General features: G+C 54.3%; 1 protein-coding gene across 1 annotated transcript in view; it reads left to right on the forward strand.

The window, feature by feature from the left end:
• GALNT17 (polypeptide N-acetylgalactosaminyltransferase 17) overlaps positions 1-18,760 on the forward strand; it is a 383,074-nt gene that overhangs the window by 283,316 nt on the left and 80,998 nt on the right. Inside the window, exon 6 of the mRNA XM_079120206.1 lies at positions 9,790-9,907. Within this exon, the coding sequence (XP_078976332.1) occupies positions 9,790-9,907 (118 nt within the window). The remainder of the gene's footprint in view (positions 1-9,789; positions 9,908-18,760) is intronic.

The following is an 18,760-nucleotide window of genomic DNA, read 5'->3' on the forward strand; positions in this document are numbered from 1 at the left end:
TTCCTGCCGCCATAGCTCCACCTGGCCCCTCCTGAGCATCTCCTGGGCCTAGTCACCTATGCAGGAAAGAGAGAGATAAGGGGGAGAGGGCAGGAGGACAGTCTAAAATGTAGGCAAGGGGTAGGACACCCTCACTTCTGGGGATACCGGGACACCCACTGTGGCTCCCTTGTCCCTCCTGGGAGAAGTCTGTGTTACTGTTTTGTTTTTGTTTTTTTTTTTTTGTTTTTTTTTTTTAATGAAGTTTGCTTTCTGTCTCACCTCGGCCCCTTCTCTAAAGTTCACACATCAACATTCGAAGAAGCAGAACCATCACTGATAACCGGCGGTATCGCCAGTGCAGCACCAGATGCATTGAGACTCCTGGTAATGATTGGCACATTGGCCTGAGTGCATTGTCCCCACCTGGTTCTGCCCTTCCCCTCTGCCCAATGGCCACCTGGCATACAGGAAGCTGAAGAAGGACAACCTCCCCCTCGGACTTGATCCCCTTACTAGGAAATGATGTCAAAGAATTCCTGGTGCACAATATGGTCACCAAATGCAAATAGGTGAATTTTGATTAATGAGCTACTTATGGCCAAAGCAGTTGACCACGCCGTCATTCCTGGGTGTCTGGGGCAGGGGCTGTTTCCAGGACCCTTCTATGGGGGTGGTCCACTTGCACTCCAGTTCCTTACATGAGATGGCAAACAGCATAGTGCTTGTGCGGCCCCGGCTTCGTGTCCTCCCACAGGCCATGAGTCATCTCTAGCTTACTTACAGTGCCCGGCACAATGTAAATGTCATGCAAATAGCCGTGGCGCTGTGTTGTTTAGGGAATAATAACAATAAAACGTCTGTGCATGTTCAGTACAAATGCCATTATTCTTCTCAGATGTTTTCAGTCCACAGCTAGATGAATCCGTGGATGCCACTGTGCTACCAAAGAACCCGGCAGTCATTGTACCCTGAGAGCAAGATTGCAGAAATCCACATTCCAAGGATGCTGTTGAGGTTTCTATGCCTTTGCTGCAGCGGGGCCTGGGAGGAGTGTTAGTGGGCCAGCTGGGTCCTGGCTGAAGCGGAGCCAAGACCCAGGAAGCAGCAGGTGGTGGAGGGTGAAGTCAGAGGAAGGCAGCACGTTCCAAGGACAGGAAGTGTGGAAGGAGCCGGCGGGGAGCCCGTGACCTCCGGGTCAGGGACCATTAGCCCAAGGCAGATTTGGAGGCCTGGCCCCTGGAGAAGAGAAGCCAGGGCTGGCCGGGGTCTGGGAGAGTAGCAGGAGATAAAGGTGACCAGGCCAGCAGGGCAGCCACCAGCATCCAGAGTGGGGCCAGGGCAGCTGAGTGCACCGTGACTTGCAGGTGCCCAGACAGGGAGGGAGGGTCCTGCAAAGACCCCCCCTGCAGGGCTTCCTTCTGAAGATAGCATGTCGCCATTTGCAGGCTGCGACCAGCAGTCTCTGGTCCCTGGCTCCTCTCTCCATCTGCAATGGGCACCTGCTCTCCCCACAAGACGTAAGGTCAGCTGGGCCACCTGAGGGCCAGGCAACCCTACCCCTCAGCGGCCAGCCAGGCAGGCATTTGTGCAAGACAGATTTCCATCATTGTAACAAAATACATGAGACAATCAACGTGAAAAGTGGAAAGGTTTATTTTGGCTTAGGATTTCAGAGGTTGTAGTCCATGGTCAATTGGCCCCGTCGCTCTAGACTCATGAGGCTGCACATCATGACTGAAGCCCATGGGGAAAATGCTTTACTTCATGCTGGGACGTGACAGAGGAGGGAAGGGGCTGGGGTCCCGATACCCCCGTCAAAGGCAAGCCGTAATGCCTTACCTCTCAAAGGTCCATCACCAGCCAGCGGCGCCCCATGCTGGGAACCCACCTTCCAGATCTCAGCAGCCTCTCTCCTGGGGACACCAGGACTGCACCTCCATGCCCAGGGCACCAGACGTCCTCGGTTCCCTTTCCGCCTACAGCACGGGCCTCGCTGTGTCCACGTCACTCCGGGCCCGAGCTGTGTCCTGGAGGACGCTGTTCACCTGACGCTCCCTCCAGCTTCTTCCCACCCACTGTCCCCCCTCAGGTCCTCCCCCCACGTTCTTCAACAGCTGGGTAATGACTGTCATGTGGGAACCCTCGTCACACAGAAATACCGCTGCTGGAGTCCCACCACCTCCTCTTAGGGGTCTAGGCAGGACCCAGGCCCGTTTATTCACGGAGGGACTGAGTCACAGGCGGTTGGGTGGCAACAGGAGGTGGCAGAGCTTCCAGGTCCATGGAAGGCCAGCGGCGTCCCCATCCCCGGTGGCTGAGCTGCACTGTGCCTTGAGCCTGCGGGGTTGTGTCTGGGGCAGGGCCTCGCCAGGTGCCCAGGAGCTCTGTCCGTGCTGCCCTCGGGAGCTCTGGCCTCGGCCTCCCCAGCACAGGGACAGGGGCTTTTCACGTGCCCAGGACTCACAGAGGGAGGTGGAGCTCAGCTTTCTGCAGGACGAGCCAGTTCTGTGTGCCTCAGGCCCTTTGCCTGAGCTCAGTATTGCTGGGTTGCCAATCCCAGGCTGAGAGCGGAGGAGGAAGAGTGCAGTTTGGACTGGAGCTGGGCTGTCTCAGGCCCTCCTGTCCACAGCGCTGGGAAGTCTGTCCTACCAACAGAGGGCAGAGGGAGCAGATCCCACCAGCCCGCACACCCTTCTCACGCAGTGGGACACCTGGCTGGCATTTGTGGCGTGAGGGGAGAGCACGGCAGGCTGGGCGTGCTGCCACCAGCCCCGTGGGGTCGCACGTAGCCTGGGCTTACCATTTCTGCCACGTCACTTGATGTTCAGTGGCCCTGGCACACTTGCCCTGTTGTGGAGCGTCACCACCGTGATTCCAGAACTTTCTCACCACCCCTAATGAAGACCAGGCCCAAAGCCCCACCTCTGCTCCCCCACCAAGCCCACGGCAGCCCTTCTGTCTCTAGGGACCTGCCGCCTGGGCATTTCGTGGAAGCCGAACACATGGCCTTTTCGTCTGGCCCCTGACTGTCCACGGCGTGATGGTCCCAGGCCCGCCTGTGTGTAGCACGCGTGCATTCCTGTAGCATGCGTGCGTACTTGGTGTGGCTCGGATGTGTCACTTGTAGGGCTAGACCACGTTTTGTCAATCCATGTAGCTGTCTGTGGACGTTTGGACTGCTCTGACCTCTTGGTGATTGTGGGTGGGGTGCTAGGGACCTGAAGTCCAGGTCGGTACGGCTGTTCTCAGCAATGCTGGGCACTGACCTGCATGCACAGCTAGTGGGAGAGGGGACGGAGAGGAGGTGGGAGAAGTCCCAGGAGTCTGGAGCATCGGCTGGAGCCCTGGAGGCACTAGGAGACCCTGCTTTCCTCTGAGGGGAGTGGGGCTCCTGGAGGGGAGGGCAGCCAGGGCTGACGTAGGTGCCAGCGGATCGTCCAGCTGCTGGGGTGGAAGTTCACAGAGGGGAGGAAGGACGAAAGCAGAAGTGAGCTGGGAGACCACAGGGCCACCCAAGCAATGGGACGTCATGGTGGCCAAGACTGGTGGCAGTGGAGATGGCGAGAAGCCGTCAGACTCCAGGTGTTTGGGGTCAGAGCCATGAGCATCTTCTGGCCACTTAGCACACAGGCCACCCTGAGGTTTCCTACCCAGCATGTGGACAGAGGGAGTGGACATTGCCCGAACAGGAAGGACCACAGAGCAGGCATGACAGGGAAAGGTTAAGGTTCCTGTTCAGCTGCAGGGGACTCTGCTGGCAGGAGCGAGGCTTTCAGGAGGCCGTTGGATACCCCAGCCTCAGAGGAAGGGGCGAGCGGACTGGAATTTTGAAGCGATTGGAGTTAAATGTTATCAAAAGCCCTGAGAGCTAACGAGGTCACACCGTGAGTGTCACTGGGGAAGAGGAGATCCAAGGACCAGCTCCAACGTTGAACATCAAGGGAAAAGAAGTTGGCCAAGATGGAGAAGAGTGGCCAGGAGGACCGCCGGGCATGCGGTGCCCTGGACACCTGACGGAGCCCTGCATCCAGGAAAAGGAGGGGTCAGCCATGTCACTCGGCTATGTGGGTGCCCACGGTGAGCACTGGGAAGCGACTCTGGATCCAGAGGACTGGTCCTCTCTGACCTTGGCAAGTGCAGTGCAAGGGAGCCCTGGGGCCCACTTGGAGTGGACCTAGGAGGGACCCGGAGGGTCATTGGAGGCCACCAGGTATAGACAGCTCCTTAAGGGACTCTGGCTGTGAGAGGGAGCCAAGGGTGAGGGTGGGCAGCTGGGAGGGAGCGATCCAGGGGCATCGGCTGCGAGCGTCAGCTACTGGGGACATGGCCCGCTGGAGGGACAAACTGTTGCGTGCAGGGCTCGGCCTCAGCCGAGAGCGAGGTGGACGATGTGATTATGTAAAAGGAAGGCTGAGGTGTTGAGCTAGCACGTGGGTCTGTGTGGCCGGGGACCTGCTGGGTGTGCTGGGGGCTCCTCCCGCCGGGTCCAGAGGTGCGGGCGTGCGGTAGGCAGAGCGTCCAGTGGACCACCACGGGGCCTTGCCCACCGAGAGCCACAGGTGGGAAGGGGACACCAGGACCCCACTGCCACTCCCGACTGTGACTTTGAGCCAGGGAGTCCCCTCGACCCCTCCAGGAGTCAGAGAGGTCAAACCCACAAGTAAAAGGTCTCAGTTCATTGATCCTAAGTGGCTGTTGCTATGATTCAAAACCATGAACAAAAATCCCGAGATCTAGAATCATGAGCAGAAGGGGAAGTGGGTCAAAATGACCCAGCAGGGTACGAGTTAAAGAATGGTTCCTGGGGTCGCGCGTTAACATTCTGTGCAGTTAGAGTACGTCGTCCAAGGAAAACAGGAACCAGAAAGAGAGCCACTTTGCATCCTGTAGGACTCGCCGTTCTGTGCAGCCAAACGTGCCCTGCTAGGCCGCTGCCCAGGGCACAGAGGCAGGTTTCCCACCAGAGAGCATTTCCTACAGGACTGGAGTCTCCCAGTGAAATAGAGTCTGTCTGGTCACTGCCCAGATAGCCTGGCCCACAACAGTAAGACCAACAGACTGGCGACCACAGTGGGGTAGAAGGACGGATGGACTGGGGAGGCAAGGGCTTACCTGAACCCTGAGCGGCGGTCGGCGAGAGCGGAGTGCTTAGCGGGGGGAGTCAGGATGGATGACTTTTTGTTTTCGTACTTTTGTACTTCGGGACGTTTTCAGTAGGGGAGATGTCTTCACTTTTGCAATATAAATTAACTTGTTTTCCAAAAGAAGCTGATTTTGAAGGGCAGGTGGGTCTGGGTAGATGGAGGTGGTCCAGTGGAGGAGGTCAAGACATGGACTGGGACCTGTTTCAGGAACGACGGAAGTTTCAGTGCCCCTGGGCTGCAGAGAGTGGATTGAGAAAGGCAGGGGTGCCAGGGAAGACCGTGAGCCTCAATCAGAGGAGAAGGGGGGCCATCGAAGGGCCACAGGCAGATGGGACTTTGTCACCTGCGAAGAGAAGCCGCTTTGGAACTGAGAGCCTCTCCTCTCGGGTGGGAAAGCCTGGGACTGTCTGGCTCTTCTTTGCTCATCTCTTTCTCTCCGAGCTGGACCTGGTATGCGGGTTGCATATATTTTGTGTAACGGCAACAATGCAAGTGATTATTTTTAATTTCTGTTCTCCTCTGTAATGGAGCCATTAGGCTTTGGCAGATCCGTTAATATGATTACCATTCGTGAATGATTTTGAATTGAGATGTTGGCACTGATGGCGGTAATCGCAGTTGCGTCTGAAGAATGAGGTCCTAAGTACAGGTTCTAGGAGCTCATTGGTCCCAAGTGCCGTGGACTGCGGCTCGCGTGGCTGGGCAGGTGGTGAGGGTGCTCCAGAGGGGGCGTGGGCCACGCTTCGCTGTGGGTCTGTTGATCATGAGGACCAGGCGGGCTGACCTGCCACCATGCATGCAGGGCCCAGGCAGGGCGGGTGCTGGCTTCTTGCTGGACAGCAGCTTCTCCCAGCAGAGGACCAGATGGCCACTCAGCTCCCCAGATTCCAGGCAGTCTCCCCCTGAACTCAGTGCAACTCTGGCAGCCCCACTGTGGGCAGGCTGCCTCGGTCACCTCCTTCCCGGGCACTCCAGCTAGCCAAGGCCTGTGGCTTCTGCATCCTGACGCAGGGGAGGCCACTCCCTGAGCTCCTTTGAGGCTCTTTGCAGCCTCTCCCTCTCATCAGGCTCTTCCTGACCCTGGCAGATGTCCACTGTGACCTTTGGGGCCTTTTCTGCATGACATCAGCAGCAGTGACTATCCCTGTTGGGTCCACTTCTCCTCTGCACTAGGACCAGCTGGTCTTCAGGCTCTGCCATGGTGCCAGCCTGGGCAGCTGATTGGCTCCAGCCTTGTCCCTGTGAGGACACACTGAGGGGGCATCATGACTCTGTTGTGAGCAGGCCTAGGACTTATCACGTGGACCCTGGTCCCAGTGCTGAGCAGAGCAGGCCACAGGGAGAGGCCTCGTGACACCTCTCCTTGCCAGCCACGGCCAGAGACGTCATCCAGTAACACCAAGTCCTGCCAAAACACCAGGCTGCTCCCCGGGGGGCGGTGCCCAGTGCCCCTAGGCGGGACCTGGAGGAGGGAGGGCCTGCGCTGAGCCCGGCCGCTCGCTGTGCTCCGCCCCTTCCCGCCCTCTCCTCCCACGCTCCCCCCCCTTCCCTTCCTTCCTTGTGTCCTCCCCACCCTCCTGCCCCCCACGAAGCCCACTCCCCACGCCCGCGTTTGTCCAGCGGTCTTCAGCGGGCTCCTGCGCTGGCTCCCGCAGGCGGCAGGCACAGCCATGGAAGTTGTGGGGGCCTTCAGGGGTGGCTCTCTGCTCTCGGGAGGGCCGGGCAGTCGGGTGACCCCAGAATGTGCCTGCTGGTGCCGACCCCGGTTCCTGCATTTTCTGAGGAGCTGTGGGGTGAGGCTGCGGCAGGTGGACCTGGACCTGGGCCGGCCTCATAGCCACAGGGCTGTGCCCAAAGCCATTTCTCCAGAGCGCTGCGGCCCGTTCCTGGGATCTTAACCGCCCAGCTTGCCTTCGGGGTCAGAAAGCAACCTTGGCAAAGGACCCTAAGCGCTCCTGCTTGTTGACCGTGGGCATTTTCAGACTCTAAGCGCAGGATCTGGGGGAGAATGATTTAACTTTTTGGAACTTACCGATGCCTCGTGGTTGTTCTCCAGAAAACAGTTAACGCAGGGGCTCCCCGTCCCCCTCCGCAGACTCCACCCTGCCCAGGACGCCCCTCACTATCCCAGCAAAGGGGCACTCAGTTCCTGTGATGGGCCCTGCCCCAGCTCTCCAGAGCGCATCCTGTCTGCAGGTCACTGCTCTGGCCGAGGGACGTGGCTTTTCTTTCTCTTTCTTCTCCTTTGAGTCCTAAGCAGGAGACGATAGCACATGTCACCATGCCATTTGGTTTCAAAGAACAGAAACTGATCCAACTCTGCTTAAGTCGAGGAGGACTGACCTCATTCTGCTCGGAGGGCAAGGAGCAGAGCCGACTGCCTGGCAGATGGCGAGGCAAGGTCACCAGGTGGCCGCTCTCCACATGGCCTCACCTCACTGTACATCTGCCTGCACACTCTGCCCAGGCATCACGTGCCCACCAGAGCGGCTCCAGAGGGGCGGCCTGAGCCCTCAGGTGGGGGTCTGTCTAGTTCCAGCTCCCGCACCATCCTGAGCCTGAGCTCCAGGAGGAACAGGGCTCTACTGACCTGGTTTCACATCAGTGCTTCTCTGGTTTGGTTGCCTGAGACCAGAGCATGGGTCCAGGGTGCCTTTCCAGGTTCTCTTGGGGCCAGGAGCTGGAAGGAAGTCATGACCCGGGAAGCCATTGCTCTCCTTGCTGCAGCGAGGCTGGCTTGGCTACCCCAGCAGCAGGCAGTGTTCTTTGTAGGCAGCCGCCCTGGGTGGCAGTCTCTGGGAAGCCCTGGAAAGCCCTCGCAGAAACAGGGCAGGGGCACACAGCTCACTGAGGTCCTGCTCTAGGCCCCGCACACCACACGCCTTCTCTCGTTAGTCCCCCCAGCAACGCTCTGGGGGGACTTAACCAGGACCTGCAGCACTTCAGTGGCACCGCAGTCACCATGTTTAGTGGCAATGCCAGCATCGGACTCTGAACGTCGTGCTTCTCCAGGCGCCCCCTGACTGCCTCCCCACATGGGTGCAAGAGCTCTTCCAGACAAGAAAGGTGGACGCGAAGGTCAAAATCAAACTCACAGTCCGAAGGAGCAGACGAGGGCCGAGCCTGGTGGTCCGTGCTTCAGCTCAAGAATACTCCGCCCAACGGCCTCTGCGGGCCTCAGCGGAGCCTCCGTGAGCCTCCTGTAGGAGATGCTGTTTCTGGCCTTTGGCTATGGGAATCTGCTAGCTGGTCCGTGAAGGCTTTCTAGAGAATGTGGTCAAGTGAGAGGCCTAAAATCAAAAGCTTGGCAGTCCCACAGGTCCTGAGCTCTGTTTTGTCACTCAGAGCAGGCCACTTAGCTTCCCTGGGCCTCAGCTGTTATCGGGGATGGTGTTGGAGGTGCTTACCTGAGAGGGTGCATGGATATGGCCTTGTGCCTTGTGCTTGAGACGCTGATTGCTCCATAAAGGGTCGCAATGCTAGTTATCATGACATTAGTGTATTTATTACATTTTCATATTGATCCTTGACTTTATTTATCACAATGTTACCATATTTCAAGCTTTTCCTTGCTTGAATTGAAGCTGTCTGGAGTTTCTCTAGCATTAGGAAAATACCTTAGACATGGTAGTAGGTGCTGATAATTTATTTGCTGAATGAATGTGTCACACAAGGATGCCTGTAAGTCTGGAAGCAGAGGCAGGAAGACGTGACGGTGTTTGCTGGCGTTACTCTGCGCTCCCTGGTGTAACACGGTGTGTGGCGTGGCTTGGGCCGTCTCTTGTTACCGGTGCACAGGCCCTGCACACAGCTGCAGCGGACACGTGTGTTAGGGTGCGGTTCCATCGACTCCTGCAGCTGGGTCCTTGTGCGATGTTGACACATGTGATTATTCATGGCATCATCTGAGCCTTTAGGCCATTCCAGAAGGAAGAATCCAGAAGATTCATATGTACAAAAATAAAAGTCATCTTGGTGTTTGGACTTTAGAGGCCCCATAGGTGACCTTCTCACCCACTAGCTGCCCTCTGTGGGCTGAGATCATCCCCCCACCATTTATATTTTTATACCTACGGGCCTCAGGGCCTAACCTCTGAGGGCTCAGGGAAGGAGGATATGCCTGATGGGGAAGCCATTGCTATCCTTCCATCCATCTTCTCCCTCTCAAAAGCCAAGCCCCTGGGCACTTCCTTCCACCCTACCTGGGGACTGGACCCAAGCCCCTGGACACTTCCTTCCACCCTCCCTGGGGACTAGACCCAAGCCCCTGGACACTTCCTTCCACCCTCCCTGGGGACTGGACCCAAGCCCCTGGACACTTCCTTCCACTCTTGCTCGGGACTGGACCCAAGGCCCTGGACACTTCCTTCCACCCTCCCTGGTGCTCCCATGCTGTCATTCAGCTGTCACCAGAGTGCAGTGAGGACCGCTTTCTGTGTGTGCAGACAGCACGTGTGCCCAAGGCCAGTCCTCATGTAGGGAACTGGTGTGCCTGGACACTGTAGGGCCCCTGCTTTCCTGCAGCCACCAGTAGCCTTATGGTGAGGTGCTGGGGATGGAGGGCCTCCAGGGGAGGCTGGAGAGGACCGGCACCTCCCCATGGGCCTCTGGGGTGGAGGCTTCAGTGTGTCAGCCTCTCTCTTAGCTTCTCTCTCTCCCGCAGGACCCCGGCCATGATCGGCTGTTCCTTCGTGGTCAACAGGAAGTTCTTTGGGGAAATCGGTCTTCTGGACCCTGGAATGGACGTGTATGGAGGAGAAAACATCGAGCTGGGAATCAAGGTTGGTGACGAGGCGCCTCTCCCTCCTGACGAGTTCGGGCCGGGGTGCAGAGCTGCTGAGCCCGCCCAGAGGGGTATCCAGGCTTCTCAGGCTGATGAGTGGCAGTGTCCTGATTCCCCGCCGTTCCTGGGCAGATGTGTGAGCAGGGTGGTCCCGCTTCTTCAGTGGGGAAACCTGGGCCTTGCCTCTCTGAGGGTCGGCCAGCTAGCTTCAGGCCTGGATGACCCACCGGCTCTGGATGTTACAGGAAAGTTTGTTTCCCACTCATACAGGTTTTGCTCTGTCCTTAAATTCTTCTTAAAATTAAGAGAGCTCCTTAAATTTTCCATGCACATGACAGAATCACATGTTGCCTGAGGAGGGAAACCCACATTCTGGGGACCCCTCCCCTTTCTCAGAGCACTTCTGAGGAGCCTGGTGCAGGAGGGGAAGGAGGAGGGAGCAGAGTGGATGTGGCTGGTCGCGACCCAGACCCTCCCCACCTCATAGATTTTTATGCTGAGGTCTGCTCTGGCTTTTATCTGAAAAAGAGAGTTCCACTGTAAAATATAAATGTTGGAGATACCTGTATTTATGTGAGTTTGTCTCTGTGTCTTCTCTTCTGCACCATTGGTCTACACCTCTGCTTTGGTGCCAATACCATGCTGTTTTTATTACTTTAGCTCTGTAGTATAGTTTGAGGTCTGGTATTGTGACGCCTCCTGCTTCACTTTTCTTGCTAAGGATTGCTTTGACTATTCTGGGTCTTTTATTTTCTAAATTTATTTTTCATGATTGCTTTATCTAGTTCTATGAAAAATGTCATTAGGATTTTAATGGGAATTGCATTAAATTTGTATAACACTTCGGTAGTATGGCCATTTTGATGATATTAATTCTGCCTATCCAGGAGCGTGGGAGATCTTTCCATCTTCTAATGTCTTCTTCAATTTCTTTTTTCAGTGTTCTGTAGTTTTCATTGTAGACATCTTCCACCTCTTTTGTTAGGAGACCACTGGTGATTCCAACCTCCAGTTGCAGAATTAAGTGGGGATTCCTTGTTGGACCATATTTTGGTCCAGCTCCTGACCCTTCTCCTAGGTTTCGAAGAGACTTTTCTACACTTTCCTGTAGAGTCAGGTTTTAGCCAGAAGTTCCCTGGTCAGTTCAGGGGAGCCCCTCTCTCCACGACCGAGCGCACCACTGGGTCAGGCTCCTGGCCCTCGGCCACGCCCTGACACTTCCTCTCTGATTCCTCCCACTGCCCACCCTGCTCCCGGCTGTGCATCCACACCAGCCCCCTGCCTGCTGAGCTGCTGCGCCCCTTCTCCCAGCCCGTTGTCCCCACCGGCTGAGAGGCTGAGCGGAGTCCTTGACAGGCTTAGCGAGCCTCAGGAGTGGTTTTCTCTTCAGGGCAGCCGCCACTTTCCAGTGGACTGGCTTCTCCGGCCTGGCACGTCCACCACCACCCGTGAAGTCGCAGTGGAGAGGCCCGCTGGGTCCTTCCGCCACCCTCCTCTGCAGCTCTGCCTGCCAGGCGCTGCGGGCCGCTTTCCCAGGGCCTCAGCACCGCCAGGACGTCCCTTTTCCTTTGCGTTTGTTCTGACCGCGTCAGTGTGTTTTCCTCTATTCCACCCCAGCGCGCGCCCTCCTGGGGGCTCCCGCTCTCCGCGTCTGGCCCACTGGTTCATCCCTTTAGGACACCCCACCGTCCCCAGCCACCCTCGGCTCTCTTTGTGGACTGAAGGCTTCTGTGTCCTCACGATACAGGAAACCTCAGGGCTGCGGGGGTGGCGGGGCCCTAGGGTGGAATCGCACCCCTTCCAAGGGTCCAGTACTGCTTCCAGTTCCAGGCTGCGTTCTTTCCTGAGTGGACTTTGCACGGGATTCTTTTTTTTTTTTTTTTTTGGGGGGGGTAATTTATTTATTATAATTATTAAAATATTAATTGCTTAAAATAATAGGATTCACTGTGATATTTTCTTTTCTTTTTTTAGGTTAATTTTTAAAATTTTTTTGCAGACTGCACTTTGATTCATTGTACACAAATGGGGTACAGCTTTCTGCTTCCCTGGTTGTACACGATGTAGATTCACACCATTCTCGTAATCATGCATGTCCATAGGGTAACCATGTCTGTCACCGGTTTCTTTGCAGAGCCCAGCAATTCGAAGGCCCATGAGCACAGCTAATGCTTTGCCAATCATCCCTTCTGAATGTAATTGCTGGAAAGTATCCTGGTCCCACGTTCTGGCGCGTGGCCCCCACCTTAGCCTCTGCCTAAGCCTCAAGCCGCTCCCCTTCCTCCTCCCTCTGCCACTTGCCTCCTCTTCCTTTGGCATCATAGCTTCTTGCCATGCAGTTCACTTATCCGTCACCTGTGTTGCCTTTCTCTCTTCCACTTCACTAGGTGGCAAACTCTGTGGGATGCAGGTCTGCATTTGTCACCTTTACCCCAGGCATGGAGGATGGTGCCTAATCTGGGGCTCGATAGGCGTTTGTGGATTAAGGAGTGAACAAGTTCTCTGGAAACCTGACATGAGTGGAAGCAGTGGGGGCGGGGGTGGGGGCACCAGCCAGATTGAAGGCCTTGATGGCCACAGGGAAGGGGAGGACACAGCCCCAGCACCCAAGAGCTGTCTCTGGAAGGTGCACATCTCTGGAAGGACGGATGGGGAAGCCTGTACGGATGCAGCCAGGCTGTTGTTTCTTTGCATTTTATTTAGAAGACAAGAGAAATGTGCGTCTCTCTATGTGCTGGGAGGAGGGCACCAGGCACCCGGGAGAGGAAGGTCCCAGCTCCCCATCGGGAAGGGAGGGGTGACGGACGGAGAGATGCCCTGTAGGCAGAGGGGGGCTGGGGCAGGAGGACCCTCCCAGGGCTGCTCTTCTCTGGGGACAGCAGAGGCCAGGCAGCAGGACTCGTTTTAAGGCTGTCTAGGGAGAAGGTGTCCATCTCCGTCTTCCCACACTCATGAAGGCCTGGGCTTTGCTTCTCTGCTGCACTGGTAGATTTATTTCTAACAGTCGCGTTGAGCCGTCACTGACGTAGAAGTTACATGTGCTTAAGGTGCGCAGAGGATGATGTCTGACATTCTGAAATGGTCACCCATCAAGCTGGCCAGCCTGCCCTGCCCGCTGCTCAGCTACCTCTATGGGGGATTTAAGTTGAGACTCATCCTCTTAGCCAATGAGAAGCATGCACACAGTACTTATTCTTAAGGCCACTGCCCCCCTGCACCTGAGACCCCCCAGGAGTAATCGCCCTGTTCTGTAGCTTCCTGGAGGAAGGGTCTGAGCGAGGCCATGCTGCTTGGTGGTGACTGCTCTGCAGGCAGGGCTGCCGGCTGTCCCCATCGCCCAACGAGGCAGGGACGCCTCAGTTCTGCCCTCAGCACAGCCCTGCACAGGAAGGATTGGTCCCTCAGCCCAGGGGACCAGCGAGCCTCGCTCCCCACCCCACTCCTTTGTTGTGCTGTGGTGAACGGCCCAGACCATGGCCCGAACTCTGCGTCCTCCATGACTGTCAGTGCCCGGATGCCCCTCCACATCTTCAGTAGCACGTCAGCTCGACCTGGGGCGCAGAGCCCACCTTGGAGCGAGATTGCCTGCCTCTTACAGCCTCCCAGGCACAGACGGCCTTCAGGCTGGAGGCCTGGGAGTGATCTTGCCTCTGACTTCCCATGGACACATGGTCCTGCAAGCTGTGAGCTGACTGTTGGCAGAAGCCTGGGTCTTCTGCCATTTAAAAATAAATTTATTGAGACTTAATTGTACAGATTTCAGGGTGGCGCGTGACACTTGGATATCGGTGCACATTGTGTGATGATCCAATCAGAACAACTAACACTTACCATCTCTTCGTGTCAAGAGCCTTTGAATACCTCTCTTCTCACTGTTCTGAAATACGTGAGCAGAGAGGAATACTGGGGAACGATGTTGGCCAAGTTATAGTTTTGTGGCGTGTGCATGTACGAATGTGTGACAAGAGAGCCCACCGTTACATACGACTCTAGTGCACCAATAAAAATATGGAAAAAGAAATACATGATAAATGGCTGTAGGCTGTAGTCCCCTACCGTGCGGCGTAGAACACTAGAACGTCTTCCTCCACGAGAGTCTCTGCCGTCCAGCCTCTCTACCCCTCCCCTCGCCCTCCCAGCCTCCAGGGGCCTCTGTTTACACTCTTCTTCTGTGAAATGCACTTGTTCAGGATCCAGCTCCGAGTGAGACAGGCAGTGCTTGTCATTCTGTGCCTGGCTTGACATAGTGTCTTCCGGTTCTGTCCATGTAGCTGCAGGTTACAGGATTTCATTCCTTGTCCTGACTGAATAAATGCATTCAGTGTTCATTCCACTGTCCAGGCACCCCGCGTCCTTTCTGCTCTTGTGTGATGGGCACCTCGGCCGATTGCACGCCTGGGCTATCGTGAGGCGTGCTGTGGTAACCACGGGAACGCAGGCCTCTCTTTGACATGTTGGTTTCATTTGATTGGCATGAAAACAAACACACAGGCTCATGGAACACAACAAAGAACCAGAAACGAATCCATGTGTGTAAATACACATGTAAGTACAGCCAGCCGATCGCAACTCAGATACCAGGAACGCACGTCCAAGAAAGGGTGGTCTATTCAATAAATGGTACAGGGAAAACTGGATCCACAGGCACAAACAAAAATCAACTCAAAGTGGATCAAAAACCCAAATATAATGTATGAAACTAATAGGAGGAAGCAGAGGAAGCATGTCAAGACATTCGAGGGACAAAACGTTGTGGATAAGACCCATGGTTGTGGATCGTGGCCGGAGCACAGGCCATAAAAGCAAACACAGACCAATAGGATCATCTCAAACTAAGAAGTTCTGCATAACAAGGAAAACAAGCCACAGTGCAGGGACAGCCACAGAGCTGGAGGAGATATTTGCAAACCATTCCTCTAAGGGGTTGATATCCAGAATAGATAAGGAACTCCAAAACCCCAAGAGCAAAAGCTAACACTCTGGTTTAAAAATGGGCAAATGTTTACAATAAACAGTCTCAGCAGAAGACATACACCTGGCTGGCAGGTATCTGCTGATGTTTAAAGTGGGGGTGGAGACCAGTGGGCTCCGTGAAGGCCAGGCCTGGGTTTAGGATCTGCCGTTCTCGTGATGGTTTCCCAGCCAGCAGCAGCAATGTCACCTGGGAATGTGAGCCACAGATGGAAATTCTCAGGCCCCTTCTGGACCTGGAAACTGGGCAGCGTCTGGCTTCCTGTGTGTTAACCAGCCCTCCTGGAAATTCTGTTCTGCACCTGAGCTGGAGAGACGCTGCTCTGGACCTGAGCTCACTTCCTGGCAAGGGCACACCTTTCACGGGAGCCCAGGAGACAGCCCGCCTCTCTCCAGTCCCTCCTCCGGGTGCCCTTCAAGGCCACTACCTCAGTGCCTCAGTGCGTCTTCCTCCTCCTCCGGCCCATCCAGGGCCCTTGGGCACCTGCTTCTGCTTCCTCATTCCTCCTTAACCTTCTGTGTGGTTTTCTAGCAGGTGGCTGCAGGTCCCTGGTGACAGGCCCTTGCTGTGAAAGAGGGACTGCATCCGAGGGGCCCTAGTGTCACCCCACCTTCAGGCTGCTCGGCTTTTGCGCTGTTCTGTACCGTACAGAGCACACATCAGCTGAGTAATAAATGCATTCTCAAGAAATCGATCTCCATTGCTTTCTGTAAATACACATATACTTAATGTCTATGTAGTACGTACATATAGAATGTTATCTACAGCAAAGGATTCAAAATCCTATGCTTTAGTTAAACTCTTTGACATATGATTTGATACAATATCTTATGCTTTAGGGAAATTTTTGAAATGAGCATATTGTCTTTCCTTGGTGATTTTTTTCACCAAGAAATAAGCCATCTGTGATCTTTCTAACCATTCCCTGAATTTTTTTGTTACTTCTTAATTTCCTCCTCAGTAAGTAAAGATGTGTCATGAGAATAGAGAGAACATAAAGTCTTACCGTGTTTCAGGGGGAAAAATAGCCAAGCTGACTCTAAGGCTGTTGCTTGGATGAGAGACAGCTGGTCTGTGACCAAAACAATCAATAAACTGAAGGGAAAAAAGCTTCCCAGGATTGAGAAATAAATGAGATTAGGAATCAAGAAAGTTCACCTCACTTTGGGAACCATTAATCAGAAACTATTTAAGGTATATGATAAGAATATCTACAGGTTAAGAAAACATTTCTCCAAGGAGAGAAGAAATGGATGACTTTTAAATGATGTAAAATCAGAAGGCAGCAAATTTATCCAGCGTGAGAGGGAAGGCACCATCCTCTGAACCCTGTGGACATGGGCAGCTCCCGGGACGGCTGAGTCCTGTCGGGCAGCTATGCCTACAAGGAGACAATGGAAGTCACCTTCGGACCTTCAGACAGGAAACGCCTTGGCTCAGTGCTGAGCTTCTTCATTCAGGAGCCCGGGGCTGAGCAGAGGCAGAGTTCCTGCGTGTGTGCCTTGGCAAAATGTTCATGAGCCTGAGGACCCCCTGTGGAGGTGCAGAGGTTGGAGGCTGTGGGGCACGTGGGTGTGATGACCTCTCCCAAACCAATCCCACACAGCCTGCACAGGGGACATCCACAGGATTCCCTGGGTTCTGCTGCAGTCAGTGGCAGAGGGCTGGACCTTCCGTCTACCTGGGTTTGGCTGCTTCATGGTTAGTGATAGGCAGAGGACAGACATATTTTAACTTGTGCAGAGTAAAAATGACATTCTTCAAAAGCAGAGGTTAATTGGAGGCCTAATTGCTGGATTTCATGATTTCATGATACCCCTGAGCTGCCCACTGCCCTGAGAAGCTCAGGTGCCATGTTTGTGGTGTCCATGTGGCCTCCCTGCCATCTTGCCCATTGCAGTCCACTGGAGCTCAAGGCACTGAGGACCTGCAGGCCCACCCCTGAACTCAGACCAAGGCAAATGGGATGACCTTAGCATTAGAGTAGAAGGCTCACTTCTTTTACAGGGGCTGTGGGCCATCCGGGGTGGCCAAAGCCCAGACTATCAGCTGAGCATGGGATCCCCCACTCACCCTGGTTCTTTGCTTTATCTCTTGTTCTTGGTTTTGTTTCCCTTTGTCTGCAGCTAGCTCTGACAAGCCCTGCTGACTGCTGCCCTGCCCACTGCCTCTCCCCCATGGTTTTTGGACACACCATTCAGAATCTGTGTTAAATAGGATTTGATACCTTCTTTCCTCTACCTCTGCTTTTGAGACCTGCAGCATCAAGAACCATGATGTTGAGCAGCCTCTTGTGACCTTTGCCATCCATTTGGAACTCTTGGGCTCATCCAATTGAAATTTGTGAGCTGTATGGCAATCACTTCAGGAGCAGACCATCAGCTCTGTTATCATTTTCTTAAACCTTAGATTACACAGGTCTTTGGTTCTCTCTCCCCTGCTGCCACCAGTCGCTGTGTTAGTCACCTTTCTGTTACTGTACCAAAATAACTGAGATACTCAACTTATAAAGAAAGAAAGATTATTCTGGCTCATGGTTGTGGTTTCAGTTCATAGTCAGCCCTGTGTTTCTGGCCTGTGGCAAGACAGCACGTCATGTCAGGATATAGGTGGTAGAGCAAAGTGGCTCACCCACATGGCCAGAAATGAAAAAAGGAAGAAGAAACCAGGGTCCCACAGTCCCCTCAGAGGTTGTTGCTTTCAGTGACCTAAAACCTCCCACTTGGCCCCACCTCCTGAAGGCTTCACCACCTCTTAGTGGAGCCACACTGGGGACTAAGCCTTCGGGAGATCTTCAACATCAAACTACACGTCAGACCATGCCTTGCTGGTCATGGTTTGGTCCAACTCAGGGACTGAAGGGCCTCATCCTGGGCTGTGTGAATGCCTTCAGAGTGAAGGGTTAGTGTGTGGTAGAACCAGCAAGGTCTGTCCTGCCCAGTACAGACTGGAACTTGAGATTTCATAGACTGGCCTTCCATCTGGGTACAAACACTGTAGGTGTCACATAGACTTGGCGAGGGCCTTCTCTACTCCAGCGGGCACTTCCACCAGGGAGATCACAGTGGACAGATGTCACAGCTTAGGTATGAGGTGTCCCCCAAAAGCTCCTGTTAATGCAGGACTATTTAGATGTACAGTGATTAGACTGTGAGAGCTGTGACCCAGTCAGTCCATTCTCATTTGAAGAGCCTAGCTGGGTGGTAACTATAGGCAGGTGGGCCTGATGGGAGGAGGTGTGTCACTGGGGACGTACCCTGGAACGGTTCATCTTTCCCACCACCCTTCTCCACCCTGCCCTGCTTTCCAGCCACCACGATGTTCTGCCTCATCTTGGACCCAGAGCAATGGGGTTCACCCACCATGGGCTGAACCTCTGAGACCATGAGCCAAAATAAACGTTTCCTCCTGGAAGTTGTTCTTTTCAGGTATTTTGATCGCAATGATGCAAAACCAACTAACACAATAGCAGTGGTTTCATTTCCATGAAATTTATTGTCAGGCAGGAATGCCTTTCATTAAATAGGTAATTACCAATGGAATAAGTCTGAAAACACAGAATGGAGAATGCTACTTTAAGGGAATTTAACCTTCTCTAGGGCATTGGCAAGAACATCCTTGAGGAAATGCCGTTTAAAGGCTTTAAAAATGTGTCTACTTAGCTAGGCAAAGAAGGGAGTGTACAAGTGAGAATATTCTAAGCAGAGAGAGAAGCATATGCAAAGAATGGAATTCTGAAGAGGAAATGTGTTCCGGGAGATGTTGGAGTTCCCGATGGATGGAGCAAAGGAGGAGGAAGAAGTGTTAGAAGCTCTGGCAGAAATCTTGGTGAGCCCTAGATTATGGAGGATTTATGAACAGGAATTTGACTTTTCCTTA

The sequence above is a fragment of the Sciurus vulgaris genome (assembly GCF_902686455.1).
Source record: "Sciurus vulgaris genome assembly, chromosome: 18".
NCBI classification, from domain to species: Eukaryota; Metazoa; Chordata; class Mammalia; order Rodentia; family Sciuridae; genus Sciurus; species Sciurus vulgaris.